Below are 25,165 nucleotides of genomic sequence, written 5' to 3' on the forward strand. Positions count from 1 at the left end.
ATTTTTTAAAAAATCTGGAGATGTAAGTAGAAACCTGGACACCTCATTGACGTAGACAATTTTCCAGAAAATGCAAATTGCCAAAACTGACCCAAGAAAAAATATAAAATTAAATTAAATAATAGCTGTTAGTGAAATTAAAGTGGTAATCTAAAACATGCTCTTTTAAAAACCATCAGATCCAATTAATTTTTCAAGTTACTTACTAAAATTTACTGAACAGATAGTCTTTTTTTTACACAAACTATTCTATGAAATAGAAACAAGGAAAAAGGCAGATACTCCTTTATATTCTTTCAAAATGTTTTCTTATTTTCATAAAGGCTTTTTTCTCCGATCTAGTTAAAATTACAATTTTAAAAACATGTTGTATCAAGGGACAAAACTACCTGAAGTATGTATTAAGAATTTATTAAGCTTTACCGAAGGGCATAAAGAAGATTGAAATAAAAGGGAGTTATTTCAACTTTACAGGTAGGACTCATCAGTGTGGAAATTGATATAAACTGACTTACTGATGTCAATCCTCTACAAAGTAATCTAAATCAATGTGCCTGGAATCAAAATCTCAACAAGATTTTTAGAAGAACTTCTGATCCTAAAATTTATGTGAACAAATGATTATGTATGTGGGCAGTTTGAACAATCTTGAAAACGGTAAAAAAAAAATTTGGTGACCCTACCAGTTTTCAATATATTACAAATATATAATAAACAAAACTGTGTGGCATTGGTATAGGGATAGGAGCAACTAAAGCGGTGCGATAGAAGAGAACAGACTAAGTATATGTGGAAACATGATTTATAGTAAAGGTGGTACCACAGGTCAATTGTGAAGATATTCTAAAATAAATAAGGTTGGGAAAATAATTCTCCATATAGCAAAAATAGACTAACACTTCTCCATCTTATTCTATAAACAAAAATTGGTTTCAAGGGAACTGAATTGCTTTAATTGTAAAAGACAAAAATCAAATTATTAAGCAAAAATATGGGAGAATATCTTTATGAGTTTGTTGTAGTGTAAACTTTTTTATGTACAAGCAAAAACTTCATATCATAAAGGAATAGCTAGGTAAATTTGACTAGACCAAAATATACCAACAAGGTAAAATAATAAGCTACAACATAAGAGGATATGTTTGCAAAGCACTGGATTAATATGAGAAAATATAAGCACTTATTTTTTTAATTTCTAATTTTTAAATTACTTTGGGTTCATGAAAAAGTCACAAAATTCTGGACTTCCTGTATACTCATCACCCAACTTCCTTTTAATGTTAAATACTTACATGACCAAGCACAGTGATTCAAATCAGGAATTTAACATGGATAAAATGCCATTAACTAACTTACAGACCTTCTTTGAATTGTACCAGTTGTCCTGCTGATGTCCTTTCCCGAATCCTAGATCCAGGCCAGGATCCCACGGGGCCCTGCGCCTCTTCGGCTCCTCCAGTCTATGAGGGCATCTCACTTTCCTTTGCTTCTCATGGCTGATACTTCTGAAAAGCAACGACCAATATTTTCCTTATATTTTTCTATTGGCCTTTGCCCTTTTGCCCCTCAATTATTAAAAATTCATTACATATTGGGGATAATATTAGCCCTTTGTGATACGTGCTCCTAGTTTTCTCCCAGTTTTCTTTTGACTCTGTTTCGGGATTCTTGTCATGACTTCTTTTTTCATGCAGTCAAATGTACCCATCTTTTCCTTTATTGTCTTCAGATTTTGAGTCATGTTTGGCAAGCCTTTCCCTTACACTGAGGTTAGAGAGGAATCCAGACATGTTTCTCCTAGTACTGTAGGGTTTCATTTTGTATGTTTAGGTCTTCAATTCACTTGAAGCGTCCTCTTGAATATGAGGTGTGCATCTAATTTCATCTTCAAAATGGCAGACCAGTTGTCCCAGCACCATTTATTATGTCTTTTGTGATCTCAGTGTTTTGAGATATCTTTATCATCCACTAAATGTTCATGTGTCCTTGGGTCTATCTCTGAGCTATTCTGTTTTTCCAGTATATTTGTCTATTCATATACCAGCACTACATGGCTTTAATTGTGCAAATGCCATAGTGTGTTTAATGTCCTGGTATTCATGCATGTTTATTCTTTGCAAATTGAACTTTAATATCAAGTTGTCTAATTCCATAAAAAAAGCTTGCTGGAATTTTTAGGAGGGTTGTGTTGAATTTATAAATTAATTTAAGGAGAACTGACATCTTTTAAATGCTGAGTCGTATTATCCAAGGAGAAGCATGTCTTTCCATTTATTTGAGTCAACTTTGGTGTCTGCCAGCAGTGTTTGAAAATTTTTCTTGTATGGGTTTTATACATTCCTTGTTAAGTTTGTCCCTATTTAATTTTCCTTTCCTTCTGTTGTAAATGGGATTTTCTCTATCATTATGTTCTCTAGTTGATGTACTGTTCATTATATATTATGATACCTTAATGATTTTTTAAATCATTTGGGTTAGTTTTATCATGATTTTCTAGGGTATTTGAGGCACTGCTGTCATGTCTTCCACAAACGGAGGTGGTTTTTCTTTTTCTTTACCAATTCTTATGCCTGTAGTTACATCACTAATACCCCTAGTACAATATTGGGAAGACCAGTCTTTGGCCTTATTCCTGATTTTAGTGGAAATTTTCTAGTGTTTCTTATTGAGTAAGACACTGATTTTAAAACTAGATCTGTTATTTCCTTTGTGTGTGTGTGTGTGTGTATAATATATACATACATGTGTATATTACATATATACATGTGTATATATATTTTTTCTTTGCATATATACATATATAGTATACACAAAGTTGAAATGAAATGTAATGTATATGTGTATATGTGCATGTTGGATACATACATGCACACACACACACACACACACATTCTTGTTAAGGATATATCAAATGTCCTAAGTTTTTATTAAGAGTGTTAAATCTTCCATATATATATTTTATATATGTATATTATTTTATATACATATATATTTATGTTTATGTATAAATAAATAAATAAATAAATAAATAAATAAATATATATATATATATATATATATATATATATATATATATATAAAAGATCAGAGGCCAGATCATTTTAAATATCTTCACATACATTGGATTCATAACAGGTATAGAGTAATTATGTGTTTTGATTTATATATATACATATAAATATACATGCATATATAAATATAAGTATATATATGCATAAATATACATATATGCAGTCATAAGTGTGTTTTGTTTCTCCGGAGAACTCTAATACAATGAGCTCTTTTACATGCTCTCTGGCTTTCCCATCTTTACAAAACTTTTGAAAACATCTGTGCTGGGTTAATATTCCTTTGCACTGACTGCACTTTGCACTCTTTTGCTAGTCCATCTCTTAGTATGGTGAGATCATTTTGATTCCTGAAGAGTACCCATCACATGAACTCTCTGGGACGGTCAGACACCTGCTTTGAACTCAGCCCTGGCCGAGACGCATCACCCCATCACCCTGCACGGCTCTACGTTAACGTGGGCTTGATCTCTGTTACTCTCTCTTCTAGGCCTCGTGGGTACCAATCAGTAAATTAGGGTCTTGCCCGAGGAGTCTTCTCTGCCAGTTTTATATTCCCACTATGAGAACAGCAGCGTTCTCGTCTCTATGGACGCTAAGGCTTCCATCACTCAGATTCATTGGTTTGCTGGGGTGAAGAACAGCATCAGGGTACAAAGGTGGATATGACGGGGCTCTTTGGTGACAAATGTGTGGCACAGAGCTGCGGCTTCCATGTTTTTCTATTAAGACTTTGAGTAAGAAATACAATTTATCTAATGACACACATACATATTGGTAAGTAAAGCAAAAATTACAGAAAACAATCCCTAATTCTTTCATGCAGGGCCTTGGGTATTTGTCTATTATATCCTATTTATTTAATTCAGAACATCAGGTCTTAATACACTATATTGACTTTATAAGCCAATAACAGGCCCCCATCAACATTTTAAAACAAATGATTACAGGTAACAGGGAACATTATGAGAATCATCTTTAATTACAAATTTAGAGCTTTTTGTCCCAGATTATTCAATGTGGCGTATTTTTAGCCTGGACTCCTGACAACCCCTTAGGCATTTTCATTTACATATTAATGACCAGCCCCTCGGGTCCCCATAGGATGAAACACAGATCGGGTGTATTTATGGTGGAAATAATCCTTGGGTGATAGGAGGCAGGAAAAGTTTGAAGGGGAAGGGAAGACAAGCCTGTCCAGGATGGGGGTGGGCCGCAAGGGTTGGAGTGGGGTTGGGTGGGTTGTGGGGGGAGCTGGGAGGAGGGCAAAGAATTGCCTAACCTAGTAAAGAACAGTCAGAAGGCATTTAGAGAATTAGGGGAACTTGTTGGGTTGCCGGTGGGGCCGTAAAACTAGTGGTTAGAATTGTGTGAGGTGTTTTGTGTCTCCCATCACTCAGTTCAGGGGTTACTTCCTCCCCCAAACCTTCTCTGGCGGCCCTGAAAGCTCACAGCATCCTGGCACCCCTCGGTGGCTTGCTTCTAGCACACTTACACGGTACTGAATCGATGTTTGGGGTCCTGAGGTGGGGGGGAGGGTGGCTTTCTCTGAATTCCGGGCGCGCAGCTGCGTGCCTGGCGGGTGGGAGGTACTGGCGCCCATCCCCTGGACTTCGCTAACCTCAGTCCCCCGCACTGAGAAGCAAGGTGGGCAAAGTGCCCCCCAGGGGCCCTCGCAGCCCTGACACCCTATGCCTGGGCCGGGCCGGGAGCCGTCCCCGGGCACCGGGCTTCCGTGCCTGCACCGCGGCCGGCCAGAGGCTGCGGGGTGCACACGGGGCGCCCTGCGCGGCCAGGGGCGCCGGCGGGACGGGAGCGGCGGGCTGGGAGCCGCTGGGGTCGCCGGGCTGCAGCTGCAGGGAAGGGCCCCCCGCTCCCCGCCCGCCGGGGCCTCCGAGGCTCGGGATTGGTCCGGAGGGAGACGGGGCTGGGCCGGAGCCGCTATATACGCCTCCGAGGCGGAGGCCGACCAGGACAGTTCTCAAGTTTTCAGAGTCGCTCTGCTGTTACGAATTTTTGCTCGAAACTGAGGAGCAAAGCCACTTGCCAAAATGTGCAAAGGACTTGCAGCTTTGCCCCATTCATGCCTGGAAAGGTGAGAACCCAGTTATTTTGGCTTAAGAGGTGGAGATACGGAGCATCTTGGCTCAGGGGAGGATGCCCAGAGGCAACAGACGGCCACTGTAGCTGGTGGTGAAACAGGTGCTTGATTATAGACCGGAGAAGGTCTCCTCTCTGTTAACATCGCAGGGGTTTTGAGAGATCCGAGCTTCATTACGTGAGATCCAGCGTGGGGTGTTTCATGCATCATTTAAGGTCGGGAACATCCTCTCCTGCAAGGAGGCGCCTCTCCTGTGCAGGTGCCCGCCCAGTGTCAGAAGTGTGCGGCCAAGAGCCCGGATTCCAGCATCCGACTGCCTGGGTTTTGAGTCCTGGCTCCGCTACCTACAATTTGTGTGGTGTTGGGCGATTGATCTAATCTTTCTGTATCTCAGTTTCCTTATCTGTAAAACGGAGAAACTAAGAACATCTACCTCATAGGCTGGTTTTGAGGAGTGAATGAATTACTGTTAACCTGTGTGTGTGTGCTCATGGGCTGGGAGACAAGACAGGTTTGCAGTGAGGCAGAGGGGATTTCTCATTGTTCTTTGTATCTTGATCCTGTTAGATAGAAGTAGCTGGATTGCTGGAAAAAAGAAAGCCCTTAGGATACAGACATTATTTATTAGCTAGCATTCTTTTCTAGGTAAATGGAGAAATAACTCTGAGGCCCCCTGGCTATCCTTAAGCTGGACAGTTTTCTGGAAGGAATCCTAAGTATCTAAGCTAATTAAGTAGAACACCTGCCTTCTTAGAAAGGGGAACCCAGCAATCCTCAATGACGCAGAAAAGTAGGGATGTTTCTCCTCTGCTCATTGCTTAAGAATGGATTTGATTAAAGTTTGTTCGAATCTTTATTATTTAAGGAAAAAACGGTGAGCTTTGTACAACCTAACTCCATCCCTAAAGGTGCAGGTGTGGGCACCGTTTCCCTAAGAGGTCATCTGTGACTTCTGCCACTTACAAGCTCAGTTCTTCTTTTTGATGACTTTTACCTCAGAATGACCTCAAAATGACTATTATAAAGAGATAACATTGCAGCAAAGGAATGTGTGTCCGTTAATACTGCCAATGACCGAAAATAAAACCTACTCTTATCCTTGTCAATAGCACGGGTTATTTTTAAGAGACACACAAAAGAAACTACTAGTGGTTCGGTAATAGTAGTTAGGTTGTAACTGGAGAGATGATATTGGCCATTGAGCCACGTGTGGAGGAGGCCAAGTTTTAGTTTTGGATGCTGTGTTTTATGGTCAGCCTGTCCCTCTTTTCATGGAAAGCCTCAAAAGCAGAGAGAATGCAGGGAGATAGAAGACATCCTAATTCCCTTGAATGTGAGATGATGCAAAATTATTTCTTCTTCCATGTTTGTAACTCTTGAGAATTGCAGTTTGCCTTTTACAACCTTAACAGGTGTCTTTAGCACACTTGCTGTTCCGAATTGTTAAGTATTTTCATGTGACAGGTAAATCTTATTTTATTAATTGGAGAGCAGTTGACTCAAGAATGATGGTGGCATCAGTCTGTCAGGCATTTTAGGATCCTGTGACACACTGCCTGGCATTTAGTGAATAATCGATGAGTGTTGAAAATTTGGCATTGTTGCTAACTTCTCCCTGTATGTTGCCGTAAATATCCATAATGTATATTGAAATACATGGATGAAACATTTCTTTCATTGATCCCTATTCCTGTTTTATATCTGACTCATTATCAAACATTAACACTGCACAGTAAATTGTTATGCTCCGGGGTATAACTAATGTTCATGGAGGGTATTATAGAGTGGCCGAGGAACAAGCTTTTTTTGTATAGATCGCCTGAACTTTTTAATTTACTGGCATGTGGTTAGCATCCTGCAATTATCGTGTCCTATTTTATTTTTTTTCCGTAATCTGTTACCATTTCAGATAGAATCATATTTCCTATTACAATGCTGCCTTGGGGAAATGGAATGTGAGGCTGTGAAGCTGCTAACACCCACTCATGGAAAGCATCTAAGACTGTTTATTCCAAGGGAAAAATGATACTCAAATAAATGCTTCCCAGTCCGCCTTCCCTGGCTGTACTCTTTGTCTCTTACTCCCTCTTCCCACAAATTCTTCACCTCTTCATTTCTCCTCTCCAACCTATAAGAGAAACATGGGTATGCCTCACTGATTAAAGATATTTAAAAATCCATATAAAATAAAAAGCACCATGAAGGAAAGCTGTTCATAATGGAAAGCTCTGCTGAAGGATTAAACTGAACTTTCCTGTTGCACTGGAAATAGAATTCAGTTTACAAAAATCTGATTAGTGTGTGATTTATCATAATGGAAGCAGCCCTGGTTAAGGGGCAGTGAGCGGACTCACTGTTGCCATTGTCTAAATTTGCCTCCATGAGCAGGTTATTCCACTTTCCTAGGACTCTTCTTATAAATGAAAGTTGGGTTAGTTGTTCTCTAACATCCCTTCCAGTGTAACTGAGTTAAATATATTTAAAGCATAGTTTAATTCAGTGACTATCAAGAGAGAGAGCTGAAGGAAATTTGCCCTAGTTAATTTCTATCTTAAAGTTGGGAGCAGAAAGGGTGGATTAATGAAAAATCATCAAGAAATCTTGTGCTGAAATCATGGCTATGGAAGAAACAACCTACTAAGTGATTCTAATACTGATTTACAAGAAAACAAAATCTTGTGCTTCTTGTACAGGGAGATTTAATCCTAGAAAATATCCCTTTCTCAATGTTTAGGGAAGCAAGCCAGTCAACGTTAATGTACTTGTAGTAACATTTCTTTCTTTAGATTTTTAAAGAATATTGCCTATTAAAACTAAGCATTGATCTCAGTACTTTTATGTATTTAAAGAGAACAGTAATCCAAGCATCTGAGAAATAAATGGCCACCACCCCACTATTTTTACCTATGTGCATGGGTGGAAATCTTACAGTCAATGGAAAAGGGATGAGTTGAGTCAATTGAAGGTCTTGTTTTTACCAGAAATTTTCAACTTTGAATTTTAGGCTTCTTTTGAAAATTCATTTTATTTTCAGAGCCTCCTGAGTTTCTCTGAATGCATTAAATTTTTAAAGTAAACATTGTTCTTTGGGAAAAGATGGAACAATTCTGAAATAAGAAGTATTAGCATTATCACTCTCAAAAAGTTGTTACCGTAATATAAAACAACCGGTGTGATAATTATTTTTGTCCATTGATATTGACTAGTCCTGTTACCAAGTTCACCGTCTCTACTAGACTAAAAAGGGGGATAAAGGATAACAAGGAGTTAGCTTCTGACAAAGCATTTTTCCCTGCAATATTAATGAAGTGTCACAAACTCTTTACCTCTGAAGGGGTCTGGTGTAGATCTGGTTTCTGTTAGGATGATAAAGGCTGCTGGTGGTGAACTGTGTCTAATCCACAGCTCACTCATGGGCTCCTGGCCATCTTGAGTGTGTGGAAGTGCTGGGAATTTCAAGAGCTATAGAAAGCCAATGGGAAAGGGGATATTTCAGTTTTTGTATTTATTATTATTTTACTAAACATTCCATTTTCCCACATCTTCTCTGATTTATGGGGGTCTAAATATGGGCTATTTAGGGGGAAAAAAATCACCTCATAAGCACAGCCACTAATCAACTCATCTTTTAAGATTGTTAACCCACGTGGAAGCACCATACAGAACGGGCCAAGGTTAAGTAAATCTTGTTTTTTTCAGAGGCATGAACACATCCTTGGGCCAACTGGAGGGAAAAGATAAGCATGGAAAGAATTAGACTGTGGCAATTAACTGGAACCAGTGGTGACTCAGAATGAATACAGGCTCCTCAGAGGAGCTTATGGAGACAGTGGCAGAGCCTGTAGTTGGTTTAGGAACATCCTGGAATAAGGGTGAATTTGAGGTTTGCTAAAGCTGATAGCTGATAAGAGCATCTTGTGATATAATCACAGATGTTTCAGTGAAACTCTGTAATATTAGAAAGTGAAGGAACTAATTAATAAAATTCAAGTGGGAGAGTCACTAAGAGAAACTTTGTTTTGATTCTTATTAATGAAGCAATACTGATTATTTCTCTGGATTGATTTTCAAACCTTAAGTGTAAGAATGAAAGACCCAGGTGTTGCCCTCAAGGAAATTTCAGCCCAGTTAGGGATAGAAATGACAAGAAATTAGCCCACAGTGTTGAGATCTACTGTGAAGGAATAAATGCACAGAGTGCAAAGAAACACAAAGGTTGCAGGCATGGGTGGGGACGCGGAGAGCTTCTGTAGTCAGGGAAAACTTTGCAAGATGTCGCAGGAGATGATGCTTAACTAAGCTTATGAACTAAGCCTGGAAGGGCAGGGTGTAGCCAGGTCTAGACAGGAAGAGAGGAGGGAGGGAAGGCATTGAAGGCCGATGGAGCAGGCCTGCGTGTGCACATGGGGGTGAGGCCCAGCACAGCTACAGCGTCTTCAAGGAATCAGCATCATCTCTCCGAGGTGAGCAAGGAGGGAACTCGCAGTTTCTCATCACAGTTACCCTCCTGCACAGCGCACTCGGCCTGTTTCTTGGAACTTCCCAAGTTCCCACCCACTCCCATCTGTGACGACTTAGGAGATTTCCTCAGGGGAAAGATGTTTACCCCCTTCCAAATAATTACTGAAAAGACAATCTGTAAATGGCACATAGTAGGCACTTATTAAATATTTTGTTGAAAGGATGTACTTACAGCAAGAGGAGACAGGCCTGTGTCCAGGTCATCTGGTGCTTTCGTTGCTTCCAAAGGCTTGGGGAAGAGCCCTAGCAGAGCTACTCTAGGACCCAACGGGCCAGTGTACGGTTGGCCCTTGAACAATGCAGGGGTTGGGGGCGCCAAACCCCTGTGGAGTAAAAAATCCAAAGATGACTTTAAACTCCCCCAAGACTTAATACCCATAGCCTACTGTTAACCAAGAGCCTTACCTATAACATCATAAACAGTCAGCACACATTTTGTATGTAGTATGTATTATATACCATGTTCTTCTTACAATAAAGTAACCTAGAGAATAGGAATGTTTGTTCAAAACGTTGCAAATCTCCTAATTTTTTTCTAATATATTTATTGGAAAAAAATGAATAAGTCGACCTGTGCCGTTCAAACCCGCGTTGTGCAAGGGTCCAACTGTATGTTGCCAAATAAGAGGGGATTCCTGTTGGGGGCGCTGGGGGCGGGATCAGGGGAGGAAGGCAGGGAGGAGAGCCTCGAGGTCCTCATCGGGAAGACCCTGCTAATGGGGTGCGTCTTCTTGGGTGGTGAACCCCATGGAGCTGGATCTCTTGGGCTGTGTCTCTTGCAAATACTGTGACAACATGGTCAGTACATCCTGAATTCTAACCAGCTGCCTCTTTCGATTCCTTCTGTCATTAAGCCTGGGTTATGTTGAAATGCCAGATATCAATTCTAAACACTTGTAGGCCCCGGAATCTTAAGTTTGGAAGGATCCCTGAAAGTTATCCAATCTTTTCTTCCTGCCTTAGCAAAGACTACATGCGGGATAGATGGTATGTAGGGAAGGAGTTTCTGTTTCTGAGGCCAGGGTCAGTGGCTTTTATGCTTCCTGCTGGCCAGAACGCAAAGGCACTAAATTTTAATTAGTACAGTCAGGATTAATCAGTAACAGAAACCAGAATGTGGCTGGAGGCTGGAAGATGACAGGTTCCTATCTCTGTCTTCCTTTAAAGTTCCAATCTGTCCTCGGATAACATCGGACCTGCAGTGTATCTGAAAGGCTGCTTCACCCAGAGGATACAGGGAAAGCCTGATGGTTTTTGAGTGTTTGAGAAAGTAACCCCAAGACTACACATTTTAGAAACGCTAAAGAAAACCCCGAGTAAGGAAGGGCCCATCCCCTCCTGGTTGAACTTGGGAGAGTCACTAAACCATTCTGAGCATCATTTCCTCGTTTGTAAATGAGGACATTTGCCTTGGGCAGAGATGCTATGAGAAATAAATGAGATAACGAACAGAAGGTGACTCATTTTTAGCAGGTGGGCTCTTATTAAGAAATTAATTTCCTTCCATCCCTCTTCTCCTCTGAGAAGGTAGTCAGGAAAACCTCATTTAAGTCTCAATTATGTGCCAACCCCTTTGATAACATTTATTTCTTTTCATCCTTCCTTTTTATAAGCTCATCTTTTTCAAATAAGAAAGATGAACTTGTCAAAGAGTTATCAAATTTTATTATTATTATATTGACAAACACCAGCCACTGATCTAGTGGTTTTTTCTACAATTAATTGGGCTCCGGTTATGTAAAAGCACTTAAGGGCCCCTACAGACCGACACCAGGGTTTTGCCTGGTTGGGAAACATGAGCAATCTCTGTTCAGAGGGTCTGATAGAGCCGGGGGTGGGGAGGGGTCCGCATTCCCAGCAACACTGACCCAAGAGGATTGTACCCTGTCCCTGGTACCCTTTCATCCACCTTTCAAGTCCCTCTACTGACTACAAAAGGCCCCTCATGTGCCTCTCATTGGCTTCTCTACCTCAAACCATGTTCACTAAGCTCCTACTGTGTGCAGCATGCCATGCCAGGAGCTGGAAGCTGCCTGGGCCACAGATCCTTCTGGGCTTTTATTTCTTGACACTGAGGGAACTAAGGCCCATTCCCTGAGGTCCTCCCGAACTGGTTTGCATGCAGTCACCCTACCCCCAAGGCTGACGGGGAATCCGCAAATCTCCACCCAGGCAGGGATCCCACACAAACCCAGGGTCACACATTGAGATTGTTTGAGTCTCCTGAACTCTCCTAATTAATAGGCTTCCTGTCTTTTCTTTCTTTTTTTTTCTTCTTGCAACTTATTTGTAGGACACTGAATTTTTAGATACAAGTATAAAAGTCTCTACACACATGGAAAAGGTACTGGGTGGGGAATACAGGTGTCCTGAGCTCTAGCCCTGGCTGCTGCTAAGGGGCAGAGGGCCAGCCAGGCATCAGCTGCCCTCTCCAGGCCTCATTATTGCATTTGTAAAAGTAATGAATCACTGCAGGGTCCTCTCCTCTCTCCAGCTCCACTGCTTGATTGGTTTTAATTTGGATGCCATGTATTTTGAGGAAAGATGCATTTTAACTCTAATTTTGCATCTCATCCCAAGTCCTACAGGCAGGCAAGGAAACGGACTTTTGGAAGTAGCTCAAAACCCATGAAAAATGTGCAGTTTTCTTCCAGTCACTTTGGATCTCAATGGACTCCATTATGAACTGTGTTGTTCTGGAAAAAAACACATGACTAATTCAGAATAAACTCCCCGTTTGTGAAAAATATACACAGTGGAAAGTGACTCTGCTTTTCTTTTGGGGGAATTTGATGAAAAGAAAAGGTGATCTCAGTTTCTCATAAAATTGGAGGGCGAATTAGATGGGATCAGGGATCATGGATTTTAACAGCCTAGGATTCTCATGCTTTGCTTGCAATTAATTCAGCTGTGTCTTATCTCCATGGAAAGGGTGGCCCACTCATGCCCTTCTGAATGCTGCCTGAGATAGACTCACCTTTTGCGTTAACAGTGAAAGAATATCCATCCTTTGGGGCTGGAATGAGGAGGGTGAGCCAGGGTTCTAGGCCTTTCCAAAATTAACAAGTTTTCATCTACCAGGTTCGGTCCTGAAGCACTGACCGTTCTGGGGGTGACATGAAGCCCTCTTCTGACACGTGAATCCCTGTCAGACATATTTATGTACATCAACTGCAATTTCCACCTAGAATGAGGACACAGAGCTTGCCTCTAGACCAGGCATTAGCAATTGGGTCTTTCCTGCAAAAATCTGTCGATGCAGCCAACATAGTTAGACAATGCCTGCATCATCAACACAGCCTGTGTGCATGTGGCTCTGGGCTTACTCCCCTGACGATACGGCTCCTGGAAAGTTCAGACAGCGTATTTCTTTGCAAAGCATTCTGTTCATTTCTTTGCAAAGCCATCTTGAGAAAAAGTAACTTGGCCTGATGTTTTCTTCTCCTTCAAAAAGGAAATGTTTCAATGTGGAAAGGCTTCAGCCAAGCCGTCTTTGAATACTTTGGACAGTAGGTACCCGATAATCACATTAGCCTCTTGGGTAGCAAAGGAGGCGAAGACCATTGTTCTGTGTTTGACGTGCTTTCCTTTCTGCTTTCCAACTGCTTCCCCAGACACTCCTCAGAAAGACGCCTGGCCCACCTGGACAGAATCCCACTCAGATCAGTACAACACTACATTCTAGAAAATTGATAGAACTATCATATTAGAGTCAGACGAAGAGGTGCGGCATGAAGGAAAACCAAACAATGTGACGTGTTCTACTCTCTAAGTGCTGACGATTGGCAGTGAGGTGTGTGAAGTGCTTTGGCCAAACTACTACTTTTTGATAATTTCTTGTACAGAACATCTGTTTCTTGATGAGTCTGTGGGGATTCAAAAAGTTTAGAAAGAATCAAAATGTTCCATTAACAAAATAGTTGGCTGTATTTTGGCAACTTTTTTTAAGTGATAGCTTAGAAGAGATACCTGGGTCAGTGAGAGCATGGGACTGATGACCTGTGCCCTTGGAGACAAGGTCAATAATGCAGGTCACCCTGAAAACTTTCCCACTGTTAGCAAGGCTCTGGTGCCGGTGCTTTCTGGATGACAAGCTCACGGAATCTGAGACTTTGCTTCTGGAGACCAAGAAAATAAACACACCTTGAACACACATGTGCATGCATCTGAACACACATACAGCCCTGACATTTTTTATGACTTAGAAGAAAGATAGATTGTTGAAGTCAGACATCCCTGCAGACAAATCGAAAGTGAAGCTGACCCTGCTAGGAGGAAGCAATTTTTCTTTCACAAAGATGAATGTAGATTAAAGGGATTTTTTCCTTCTTAGGCAAGTATGTGTCTCCTACCTTCATAGTCCATAGTTTCACACTTTCTCCTTTAGCTGGCAATCCTGAGGGGAAAAAACTGTAAGTTGGGATTTTCTTGAAATTCTCATCTAAGGGTTTAAAAAGTCTTAAAAACATTTATTTTTAATTGCCCTCTGATCTTTATCTTTCAGATCCACTAAAAATAGCTTACCCTTATCTCCCTTCCCAGCCAAGAGAGGGCTGGAGTTTGTGATTATGCTGAGATGTAAGGCGGGATTGCAGCTAAGGGAAGGGATATGTAATGTCCAAGGGTCACGTGTGGAACACATTTTTATTAGTGAATCCTGGCATAACAGCATGAAAAAGACAAGAATAGCAAAGACATCTGACGAAGGAACAGACAGTCTGGAAGTGAGCACCTAGCAGAATCTTGATCACTCATAGGTAATAAAAATCTAATGACATGAACCGATCTGCTCCTCGAGGTGGAATGTGATGTTCTTTCTCCTCTAATATGAACAGCTTAGAATCATAGACTGAAAAAAAGATCGGGGTCGCAGACCAATTCCTTCTTTTCTTGATGAGAAAACAGGTCCAAACTGTTTTGGTGACCAAGATATATAGCTAGTTAAAGTTGGACCTAATTCAAGGTCTGTGGATTTACATATCATCTTCATTTTATTTTATCTGATCAACTTGAATCTATGGATTATATGTGCACTTACTTTTAAAATATTTATTCTTCCACAGACACCATCTTTCAAAAATTTTTATTGAAAGTACAGTTTGATTTTTTTTTCATTTTACCGCATCTCACTGCCAATGAGAACATCTGAACAGCATGAGACAGGATGTACTGCAAAGTATTTAAGAGCCCAGGGGCTGAGATGAGATTGGGTTGGACTCTTACCACAGTTATTTGCTGGGTGATTTTAGGCAAATTAACTTCACTGCAACTCACTTTTCTCACCTGTAAAATGGGGATAGCATTTAGCCCCCCTCATAGGACTGTTATGAGTACTAAATAAGGTCATGCATTCTATGTGTTGAATAAACCATTTAGTGAACTAGGAAATGTGTGCTTTCTCTTAGCATGTGATTTTTCTGAGTGCGTGATTTTTCTGTCATCTTTTCACACTGGGACATGCTTGTTGCCAAGTCTCAGAATGAGGCTAGAACAGGGAGCTGGAAAGCGTCCCCGTCTAAGGGGCATCTCCCCTCCCCACCCCCTGTTCCCGCTCTCCTGTGCCTCTTCTACGCCTCGCAGACAGTTCTTCTGTTATGTTAAGTGAAAATTTCTCAAGGGCAGGCCGTATCTCAAGGGTTTATCTAGACAGTTTTCCATTTACAAAACACTGTTCTTCCCTTGTTCTTCTGTGGAATATCCCCGACACCCTCTCTGACCTTCCTTCCCAAGCTCTCAGGTCTGTTTTCCCTTGTTGCTTAACATGTAATGGTTACTTACCAGCTGTGACTTGCATGTGCAATGCACGAAATGGCATTTGCATCAGTCTAAGATCCCTCACGGCTTCCGCCTACAGCAGGAGACTCGGCCTGGCGACTCCTGCTTTGCCTTCCGATGGCGCCCGGGTGACCAGCTGCCTGCTTCCCAGACTGGACCCAGCTCTCTAACCTAATGACCGCTGTCCCCACAGCCACACAATTTGGGAGGTCCCCATTCTTCAGCTCATCGTGTGCGAGTGCCACAAGGCAGACTGCGTTGCTCCCTGGGAGGAAAATGAGGGAAAGCTCTGAGGATGCTGGAGAGAGCTTTGCAGGATTACGACCCTGCAAACAGAGGCAGGGACCTTGAAAGCTTCTATAGAAGGTTTAGAAACTGTACTGGGAAGATGTGGATGGCCATAGTAAACTCTGCGAGGGTCCCCTGGGAGCAGGGAGACGAGAAGAGAGCACCTGTTTTGGGATCCAGACCAATACCCTCTCCTGCCCTATCACGTAGGACTCCACCAAATCGTACACCCCCAATATCAGCCCTTCTGGGAAGCTTCCCTATTTCCCTCTCAGGGAGAAGCTGACCCTCCAGCCTTTGAACTCCTGCAGAGGATTCTCGTCTTGCAGTTTGTATCACTTCTTCCCCTCCTGTCCTCAGATTTGACTTTGGTTGGGTAGTTGGTATTATCTCATCTAATTCTTATCTAATGCTGCATGGCAGGTATTACCAACCTCACTATTTTACAAATGAAGAAACACAGATAATTTAAATGGCTGGCCCAAGTTCAGAAAATACACTGCACATGCTTGAGTTCTGGCTACTAATTTTAAATTGGGGGCTTATTCCATCGTATCCTAGTTGCATCTCAATGAAGCTATGCAGTCATATCTCCTTTATACAATGGAAGCTGCTTGGAACATTCTCTTATTAATTCTGTCATTTTGTAAAACCCTCCCATGCTATCTAGCCGGGTACCCGACAGACAGTGGTTATTACTCTGTGGAGTCTAATAAGTGAATGACTACAGCCTGAATGTATGAATCAATAAACAGATAGTTCTTGAAAATAGCAATCTGGAGAACAATAAGATATTGTTCCCACATGTTGCGGGTGAGACTGGAATATTTTGAACTCTGACTCTATCCTTCAGACAAGAAAAAATGCTCTTTTTCCTCACAGTTATGACCTTATTTTGCTCAACAAACCCTTTTAATAATTTGGCAAAGACAAACGTTGACCAACTGTTCTGATTATTTGTACAAATGATGTGTGTTTCGTACATAAATTCGTTGTGAGATGACCCATTAAGCTCTCGGAACAGTAGTTTTATTAAGTGATGTAATGCTTAATGTTAATGTTGACTAAGGTCTCAGCAAATCTTTGCTTCTCTTCCCATTTCTCCTTCTCCAGTAGCCTCTATCACCACTTCTATTTCTTTTGTAATATACAAAACAAGTGAAATAAAGTAGGGCCATGTATAACTAAAGACTCTCAGCCTATAATGTCCTCTTTTATCATTTAAAGCAGAGTGACACGGAGATGCTCAGAAGCTACGGGTCACACCAATGTGCACGAAGCTCTCGTGGGAATGCCTTCTGACCCCTCCATCTTCGGAACTCAAAATAAACCATAAATTTCTCTCTTCCTCAACGGAGGACCATTTTCCCACTATTCATTATCTTACTTCCAAACGGAATTACCCAAAGTCCAGACATCTGGCCAACAATATTTTGAATAAGACAGGGAATTGAAGGTCAAGGGAAATAAACTGTGTTGTCCTGTCTGTAGTGTCCCTCCGCTGGCTCTTTCATTGCCCCCAACAAGCTACTCTGAGTGATGAGTATGTCAGAGACAGGCCATAAAAGCATGGGAAATAGTTCAATTTCCACGGGAATCCTTGGGTAGGGGGTAGTCAGTCCTTGGGAAAAACCAATACTCTTTTTTCTTCTTTTCATTTCTAAATAGCAGCACAAGGGGGTTGATAATACAGTGTAACTTTGAGCTGCCCTAGACAGCAGCAGAGGCCTCCAAACTGACCCTCAAGTGCAGGGAGAAGACAGGGCTGGGCCATTTTGATGGAATAAGAAGGTGTCACTGGCCCCTGCCACTTTCTTGAATTAACCTTTTCCAATTTGAACTAAAGAAACTCCACTCATTACTTGTGTTTTAGCAGAAAATGAAACCCGTCAACTAGTGCGATGTGATATCACATTTTAAGGTATATGTTTATTTATTAGCTAGTTTGTATATTAATATATGACACATTATGGAAAGTGCCTCCATGGTTAGTTACTACAAAATAGTCCTCAGTGGTCCAAATGATAGGAAGATGAAGATGTTCAAGGACATGTGTTACTATGATCATTAATGTACGGTGATGTAACTCCAGAAATGAGAGCTCTGTTTCCAAACACAGCTGAATCGGTCCCAGGTGGGGCTTCAGGCTTTTGCTCATATTAGTGATTGATTTGTACAAGTTGTGTTCAACTATGAGACGGCTGAAACAATGGAATTGACAATGTCAGTTGTGTCAAATGTGTCCACAGCAGGTTTGTGCATCTATTCTGACCTTCCAGCTCTGGGTATCTTCTAACCTCTTCCTTCAGTAAGTTCTTTCATTGACAACTATTTCCACAGGAGTGTTCTCCAGTGATGTTTCTTCTCTGTGCTTTCAGAATTAGCTGCATTATTCCCACGTGGCTGCCTCTGAAAGGAGCTTACCACGTGTCATTCAAGCAGAACTTTGTTAAACGCATTCCATTCTATTCTGTACATTCATCCATTCCATAACCATTGATTAACCAACACCCATGTGCACGATGCTGTGATAATAGGACAAATATAATTGAACAGTAACAAGAATAGGTAACATTTGTAGAATATGTACTGTATGCCAGGTGCTATTCTCAACACTTTAATGCATTGATTTATTTGGCCTCTTAATATATGTATGAAGTAGGAACCCTATTTATCGCCATTTTGCATAGAAAGATGGAGGGTTTAGAATTTAAGTTACCAGTAAAAGTTGGTATATAAGCCCAAGCAGTTTCAACCTGTGCTTTTAGGAGTCAAAGCAACTTTATAAAGTGCTTATTTATTTTCAAGATGCTCAGGGGCACCACGGAAGTAAGATATGGCATCTACCCCAGGGAACGTGCAATCAATCGGGCACTGCATGTACGTGGCATATGGAACTCCTAGATGTACATTCCTGAGAAACTTGAGTAATTAAGTGAAATGTACCATCCAGAACTTTAGAGGAAGCCACACATTCTATCCCTTGCTCTGTAACTTTTTAGAGATCTTGGAAAAATCTTTTAATTTTCATAAACTGCAGTTTTTCTACTTTTAAAGTAAGGGGAGGACAAGCTAAAAGCTTGTCAGGTCTCTTAAATATGCCTCTGTTTTGCGATTTTATACTAGAGAAGAGAAAAAGTAGCCTGGACTGGAGTAGTTACAGAGATTTCAGGACAAGAGTAAGCCCTGTTCTGGGCCTAGAGGGTCAGAGGAATTTTAATTGCTGTGGGGAGAGGGAGAGGGGGCCGGTGTGCCTGGAAAATAAGGTTAGAAGCAGGGGACATCAGAAGCCAGAGAGTGTGCTGTTTGAACTGGTACAGTAAGTCAGGGCTGCCCTGGACCTGTGGTATAGTCTCCAGGCCCACCTCACAGTTCTTGAGTGAGAAACTCTCGGACAGGGCCCAGCAATCTGTTTTTCAGCCAGATCTCCAGGCAGCTGGGGTGCAACATTAGGTCTGAGAAGCATTGTGATAGTAGAAAAGCATGGCAAGCAGGTAGGAAGTTGTATCTGAAAAGCTAGTCTCACAGTGAGTACAGAATGTTTCCAAGTAGGAAGGGCGACTGTAAGATGAGATGTCCTAGCAACTCAGGCCTGAGGAAGGGGCAGGTTTAGATCAGGAGGAGAAAGGGTGCCTTTCAAATAATTTTCTCCAAAGAAAGAACATTTGTGACAGAGGAGCTTTTGGGAACAAAGGCGAATGGTTTAATGTGAGTCAGACTTAAGAGAATAAGCAAAGTACCCTAGTCACAGACAACAACGGGCTTTTGGGAAGGAGGTCAATAAAAAAGGATATACAGTGTCATTCACAAGTCATATGACATCTCAGGTCCTCCACTTCTCATTTACTTGCTAAAGATGGTGAATTTGACCATCTTGAAATATTACAGAATAAAATTAAAGGTTTTCTAAACTTGTTCTCTCCCTCCTTCCTTCCGTTTTACACTGAAGACAAGAGAACTCAACTCAAGATCACCCAGCGATCTAGCAACTAAGTTGAAAACTGTGCTCAGTCAAGAGCAAATGTTACCCCATTACACTGTTTCTTTGCTGTTCCTTCCAATTGTCACATCCTGTGTGGAGAGTTGTCATTTTTTCTGTGACTAAGCTAGACATTCTCCCTCGTTGGCACAAGATTCTCTGTAAGTAAGAAATAAGAATACATCATGATCACTCCTGCCACTCAGGGAGCACACGGTAAATGTGCCGGACATCGATATACAGGCTTCACATATAGTGACTCATTTTATCATCTAAGAACCTTATGAGATAAGAACCATTGCTCTCTCCATTTTACAGAAGAGAAAACTGAGGCAAGGTAAGGTTTGGAAACTTGTCAGAAGCTGTGGGCGTGGTGAGATGGATCTGGGCCCCTGCGTCCCTGTCGTTAACCACTGTGCTCATCTGTCGCTTGACTTTTAGGAGAAACAGCTGAGCCTGGGTATTAATTAGCTTGTGTGGGTAAGAGCTCAACACCCAACTCTCCCTCCGAGAACGGCCCAGCTGTTTACAAACTCTCCCACTTATGCAACCTGAGACAGGGTTTTTGCCACAGTTGGGAGTTAGACATTTTCTTTGCCAAGTGACGGAAGAGATTTAACACCATTCAGCATGTTACTCGTCACCATAATAACAGACTCGAGACCTGGGAAGTGTCTTATGAGATCCTCTGGGCAGCGGCAGGGGGCCGTACGACCCAGTTACCCAGAGCAGCTGGTTGCTTGTCTTTCTTGATGACTTTCCTTCAGCAGTGGAAACTTGCCCACATTTCCCTCACTATTTCCATGGTTTCACCACCAGATGGTTAGTGAGTTCTCTTGAATATTCCTGTTTTAATTTAAGCCGTCTTTTTTGGGTGTGCATGAAGGGGGGGTGGCGTGGGGTTTACACTTGCAGGTGACTGGCTTTGAATAATTTTTAAATGGAGGCATCATTGTTGTTTCTTGTTTGAAGCTCCACAATGCCTTGAAACCACTTCAGGGCCCCTTGCCTGGGTCTGGCGATCATCCTGAAGCCTCTGGTGGGGGCTCTAGGGGTACGGTTCAAGTCTCCTGTGGGTGCCATATATCTGCCCCATCTGCGGTCCTGCCACCTCCCCGGAGTCCTGGAAGGTGTGTGTGCTGGAGGAGGGGGAGGGCTGGTCAGTTCCAGAGCACTAGACACTGTCCCCTGACATTGTCTCAGAGATTTCCTCTTTCCCCTCTTAATTTTTCTGCTTGTTCCTGACTCATCCAAAGCAGTCCTCTTTGGGGAGAAGCCAGCGTATCCCCCCCAGAGGGCTTAGGGTCTTGGAAAACAAAGGCCAGACCTACCTCTAATTAACACCTGCTTTTAGCCTTTAGCACAATTCCCTCAGAGGTTAGAAAGCACACAGGCCTAGTTACCCTCTTGAAAGTAAGAGGAAAACTGTATATGAAGGGAAACATGAATTAACATGTCAATGACTTAATATTTTATGTAAGGTATTAGTATGTCTCTAAGAGCACCTGTTTTCTGCCTGTTTGCTGGAGGTGTGGCCTCTTGATCACGGCTGCAGTCCTTGTACCTCGAGTCAGGGGTCACGTGCCTCCAATGCAAGTCCAGTGACCTCACATGGTCTCCCACCCTCGGTTACCTAAGGATGAAGCCACAGGTGCCGTCAAGGGGGAAGAGCTAATTACATTCCTACCACCCTTCTATGGCATGGGTGGGGGTTTCCACAAAAGTGTTGGCAGCCCAGTAATGACGTGGATACCGGTATTGTTCTGGAGGGAGCCCATTATCTAATAGGCAAACCTACCCATAAAAACTCACTTCGAACAGTCTGCGAATTATCAAGGCATATCTGACATTGATCTCCGTAAGGACGCCTGAGGTACCGACAGCAGCCACTTCTGGAATGTGGTCCTTCTGAAGGGCTCGCTGGCCACCCACGCGATGTGAATTCCCGAGCAGGGCGAGTGGCTGAAGCTCACTCTGTTCATATACCAGGCCACGTATAACTCTGTCGCAGTAACAACCAGCTAAACTTTTCGTTTCGTTGTTCTGATTCCTTATTTTCTGCTTGTCTTATCCAACTAACATGCAAACGCCATGAGAGGACCTTGTCTTTTGCTTTCCTGGGGACTTCAGAATCTATAATGGTGTAAGGTCCATGACAAGCATTTCAGAAATGTATTTTTAATTTGTTGAGTGAATAAGTGTGCTAAAGAAGAACAGTTTTTTCTGTCCCTATTGCAACCCTATGAAATAAAGCCAGTTTATTAAAGTGCCCTTGTGGACTCCCTAGTCTTTTACTATAGGTTGTCTGGGAGGGGACCTGGTGACAGCAGGTTAATGTGGGACAGTTGAGGTAAGAGCTTTGAATGCAAGAATGGAAATAGTTACTAAGAGAACTTACTGAAGGGAGAGGTTGGAAGATGGAGTCGGAAGGGCAGAATAGTCCGTTCAAATTGAAATAGATTAATTCCGGAAGATGTAGACAGCACATGTTCTTATTCCACCAGAATGGCCTGGCCCTGCCCTCTCCCTGCACTGGAGGGTCGGCCTGGATGGGGTCCGCCTGGGGTCTGTCCCTGTGGTTCCCATCCCAGCCACAAGAACTCAGCGGACCTCGGGTCTGCGTTTGCATTTCAGATGCAGCTGACGGGGGTTTATGCAGTCCTGTCCAGCCACGGAGACCGGCTGCTAACAAGTGTTTCAGAAATTTTTATTTGTGTTATCCTGGTATTCACTACATTTTTAGGAGTCGAGAAAGGGCATGTCCTTTGCACTGACGTGGAAAAGAGCTGGGCGGCGTTTTGCGGAAGGCGGCAGGCAGCCTGCGGCACATCTGCGCTCTAGTTGCCTCGTGGGTGTGCAGCCCTCCCCACGGCCAGCAGGGGGCATGTGCCACGCAGATTTAAATTGGATTGTCCTTGACGTGGGACGTGTGGGACATTTCTTTTGGAAGTGTGTTGGAAAAATCCCTGTCCTCTACTTCCCAAACTTGCTCCAGCGTCCTTCTTGACTGTTCCCAAAACATGTCTGGAGTTGAGAATGACACCTGCTTGTGGCCGCCCAAAGCCTTCTGGCCGCAGGGCTGGTCCACGCCTCAGGGATCCTTCTGGTGTTTGAAGTCCTGATAAATTATGGCTGGATAATGGGTTCTGATGAGATTGTTTGTTGGTGGTCGTGATGATCCTCTCGGCCTCATCACAGGCTGTCAGCAGAGGAACGGGTGAGCACGCTCGGTCTGAGCCCTCCGCGTCCGCCCTGGAGGCCCTGTAGCCGTCCAGCGGCTTTGCCCCCCTTCCAGTTAACCAGGCTAGGGACCCCCTCGTCCTCGGTGATTCATTCTGTACCACACCCCAGTATTTCACCCACCCCACCCCAAAATGCAGTTTCACTATAACCTAGTGATTCAATTTGCATTCATCCATTTATTGATTCATCAATTCATAGAACAAATCTTTATATTGAGTGCCTATTAAATGCCCGGCCCTGGGTTAAGTGCTGAGACTGGGATGGTGAACAAAACAGATACTGACCCTGTGCTTGGGGACCTGACATTATAATGGGAGGGATAGACTGGACTCAGATTATTCAGAGATAAAAATGCAAATTGATACGGCTGTGAAGGAAAAATCCAGACGGCTCTGAGAACACAATGGGTTGAGAATACAGTGCTCTTAGAGCATCTCCCACGGCTCTGTCTTCCTGTCATCACATTAGTTAGACATTTGAGCTCCTCACTGTTGGGGTCTAGGTTCTTTAGTTAGTATATCCCATATACCCTTTGAGTGACTAGGAAAATATCTAGCATATGGTTTACACATATGTGCCCTACTCTCAATTTCCCAAGTGTGTCTGTGCAAGGCACATCTTTGTAACCCTAGAAGTACCATTCACGGGACTTTATATATAGTTGATGATGGATGAAGTTTACTTGAATATAACTGTATTTTTATAGCAATAGTTCTGGTTTTTACTGATTGCTTGTAAGGAAGGATCAAGATAGTCCAGGGCCTTTTGAAATTTGGTTTCCTGGCCAGCATACCCACCCCAGGTACAGATTTAAAACTGCACAGCCCTACAAATGATTCAAACCTTTTTCCGTTTGAAATCACTCATACGAGTCATCGGGAGAAAGAATCATCTTCCTCTGAGCCTTTAATTAAAATTTCACCCAGGCATTTCCAATCGACTTGTTGCAAAACAAGTTTTTCTTTGTAAAACAAAAGGATAACAAGGGGGTGGGATTGGTGGTGAGAGGAAAGTAGATGAAAATTCTTGCCTGTTAACAGGCATTGATGTAACGTAGCCAGAAAAGAAATGCCTCGTGTGTGGTGAAATACAGCCAGAGGCTGACTTGAAATCATCAATACATGAGACTGTTTCCTTCTCTGGACTGAGTCACTTTTGGCATTAGATGAATGTCAGATACATTCAAGTTTATTTTTAAAGGGGAAAATAAAATGGTAGGCTTGAGCTTTTTGTTTTGTTTGATTTTCCATGTGGTTTGTTCCGACTGTGTGGCTGAGGCGAAAGACTGGGGAATGAAGTGGTGTTCCGGGAACTCTTGAGGAGAAAAACAAAGGTAATAACACTGTTCATTCTCTAGAAGACTGAGATGTTTCAGGTGGTTTCAGCTTGGCCTCCCTCAACTCTTCAGCCTCAAACTGCTGTTTTATAAGGGATTCAGTGATATTACCATTCTCCGTGTTCTCTCAAATTTCCTAGGTAAGCTGGATGCATTTCCCAATTTATAACTCTAACTTTCTAAGGTCTGATATACGAACCTATGCTGAGCCAGGTGATGAAACCAGAGGAAGAAGTATTTTCCAAAGACTAGGTTTCCTTTCTCCCTTGCGTTCCCGGGGGGAAATGTGAGGAAAAGCGTGATCGGATGCTCGGCTGTGCTTGTCTTCTCTGAGGAAGCAGGAATAGGATTTTCTAGAGGCAGTGTGATAAATGGCAGTGGATTTCTAGATCACCCCACAGAGAAACCTATTTAAGATAAAACTGTGGTCGGGTTCTGATTCATTCTGGTTTTCAAAGGCTGGTGTGGAACCACCACTTATGGACACTGGGTTTAATGAAAAAATACTTCCTGAAAGAATTAGCCAAAGAAAATTTTGAAACATACTGAGTTTGCAAGATAGGATGTCACCTCCTGAAGTGGGGACAGTTGTCAACGGCACCTTTCAATAGTTTTAGCTCTTTCTGGTTCTCAATAGTGAATTTGCTGTGGGCTGGGTACTGTTCGAGGGTTCCTCTGTCAAGATGCGTCCCGTTGTGAGGAAGGAGCTGGATTCCTCTGTTCTCGCTGATCACACTTACACTCAAGCAGTACAGAACTACTTTTGTATCCCTTCAAAAGCTTTGCACAGTGCGGAGCAAGGGAAGGTTCCTGTGGCCAGGATTCTCACCTGGCCCTGGTCAGCTGGCTCACTA

The 25,165-nt window shown here is 42.5% G+C and overlaps 1 protein-coding gene across 1 annotated transcript in view; it reads left to right on the top strand.

Moving 5' to 3' along the window:
• Window positions 1-5,006: 5,006 nt before the first annotated feature.
• The window catches only part of RGS5 (regulator of G protein signaling 5), a 45,577-nt gene continuing 25,418 nt past the window's right edge, over window positions 5,007-25,165 (top strand). The window contains exon 1 of the mRNA XM_017659587.3: window positions 5,007-5,163. Coding sequence (XP_017515076.1) covers window positions 5,120-5,163 — 44 coding nt within the window. The 5' untranslated portion in view covers window positions 5,007-5,119. The remainder of the gene's footprint in view (window positions 5,164-25,165) is intronic.

The sequence above is a fragment of the Manis javanica genome, chromosome 14 (assembly GCF_040802235.1).
Source record: "Manis javanica isolate MJ-LG chromosome 14, MJ_LKY, whole genome shotgun sequence".
Classification (NCBI taxonomy): Eukaryota; Metazoa; Chordata; class Mammalia; order Pholidota; family Manidae; genus Manis; species Manis javanica.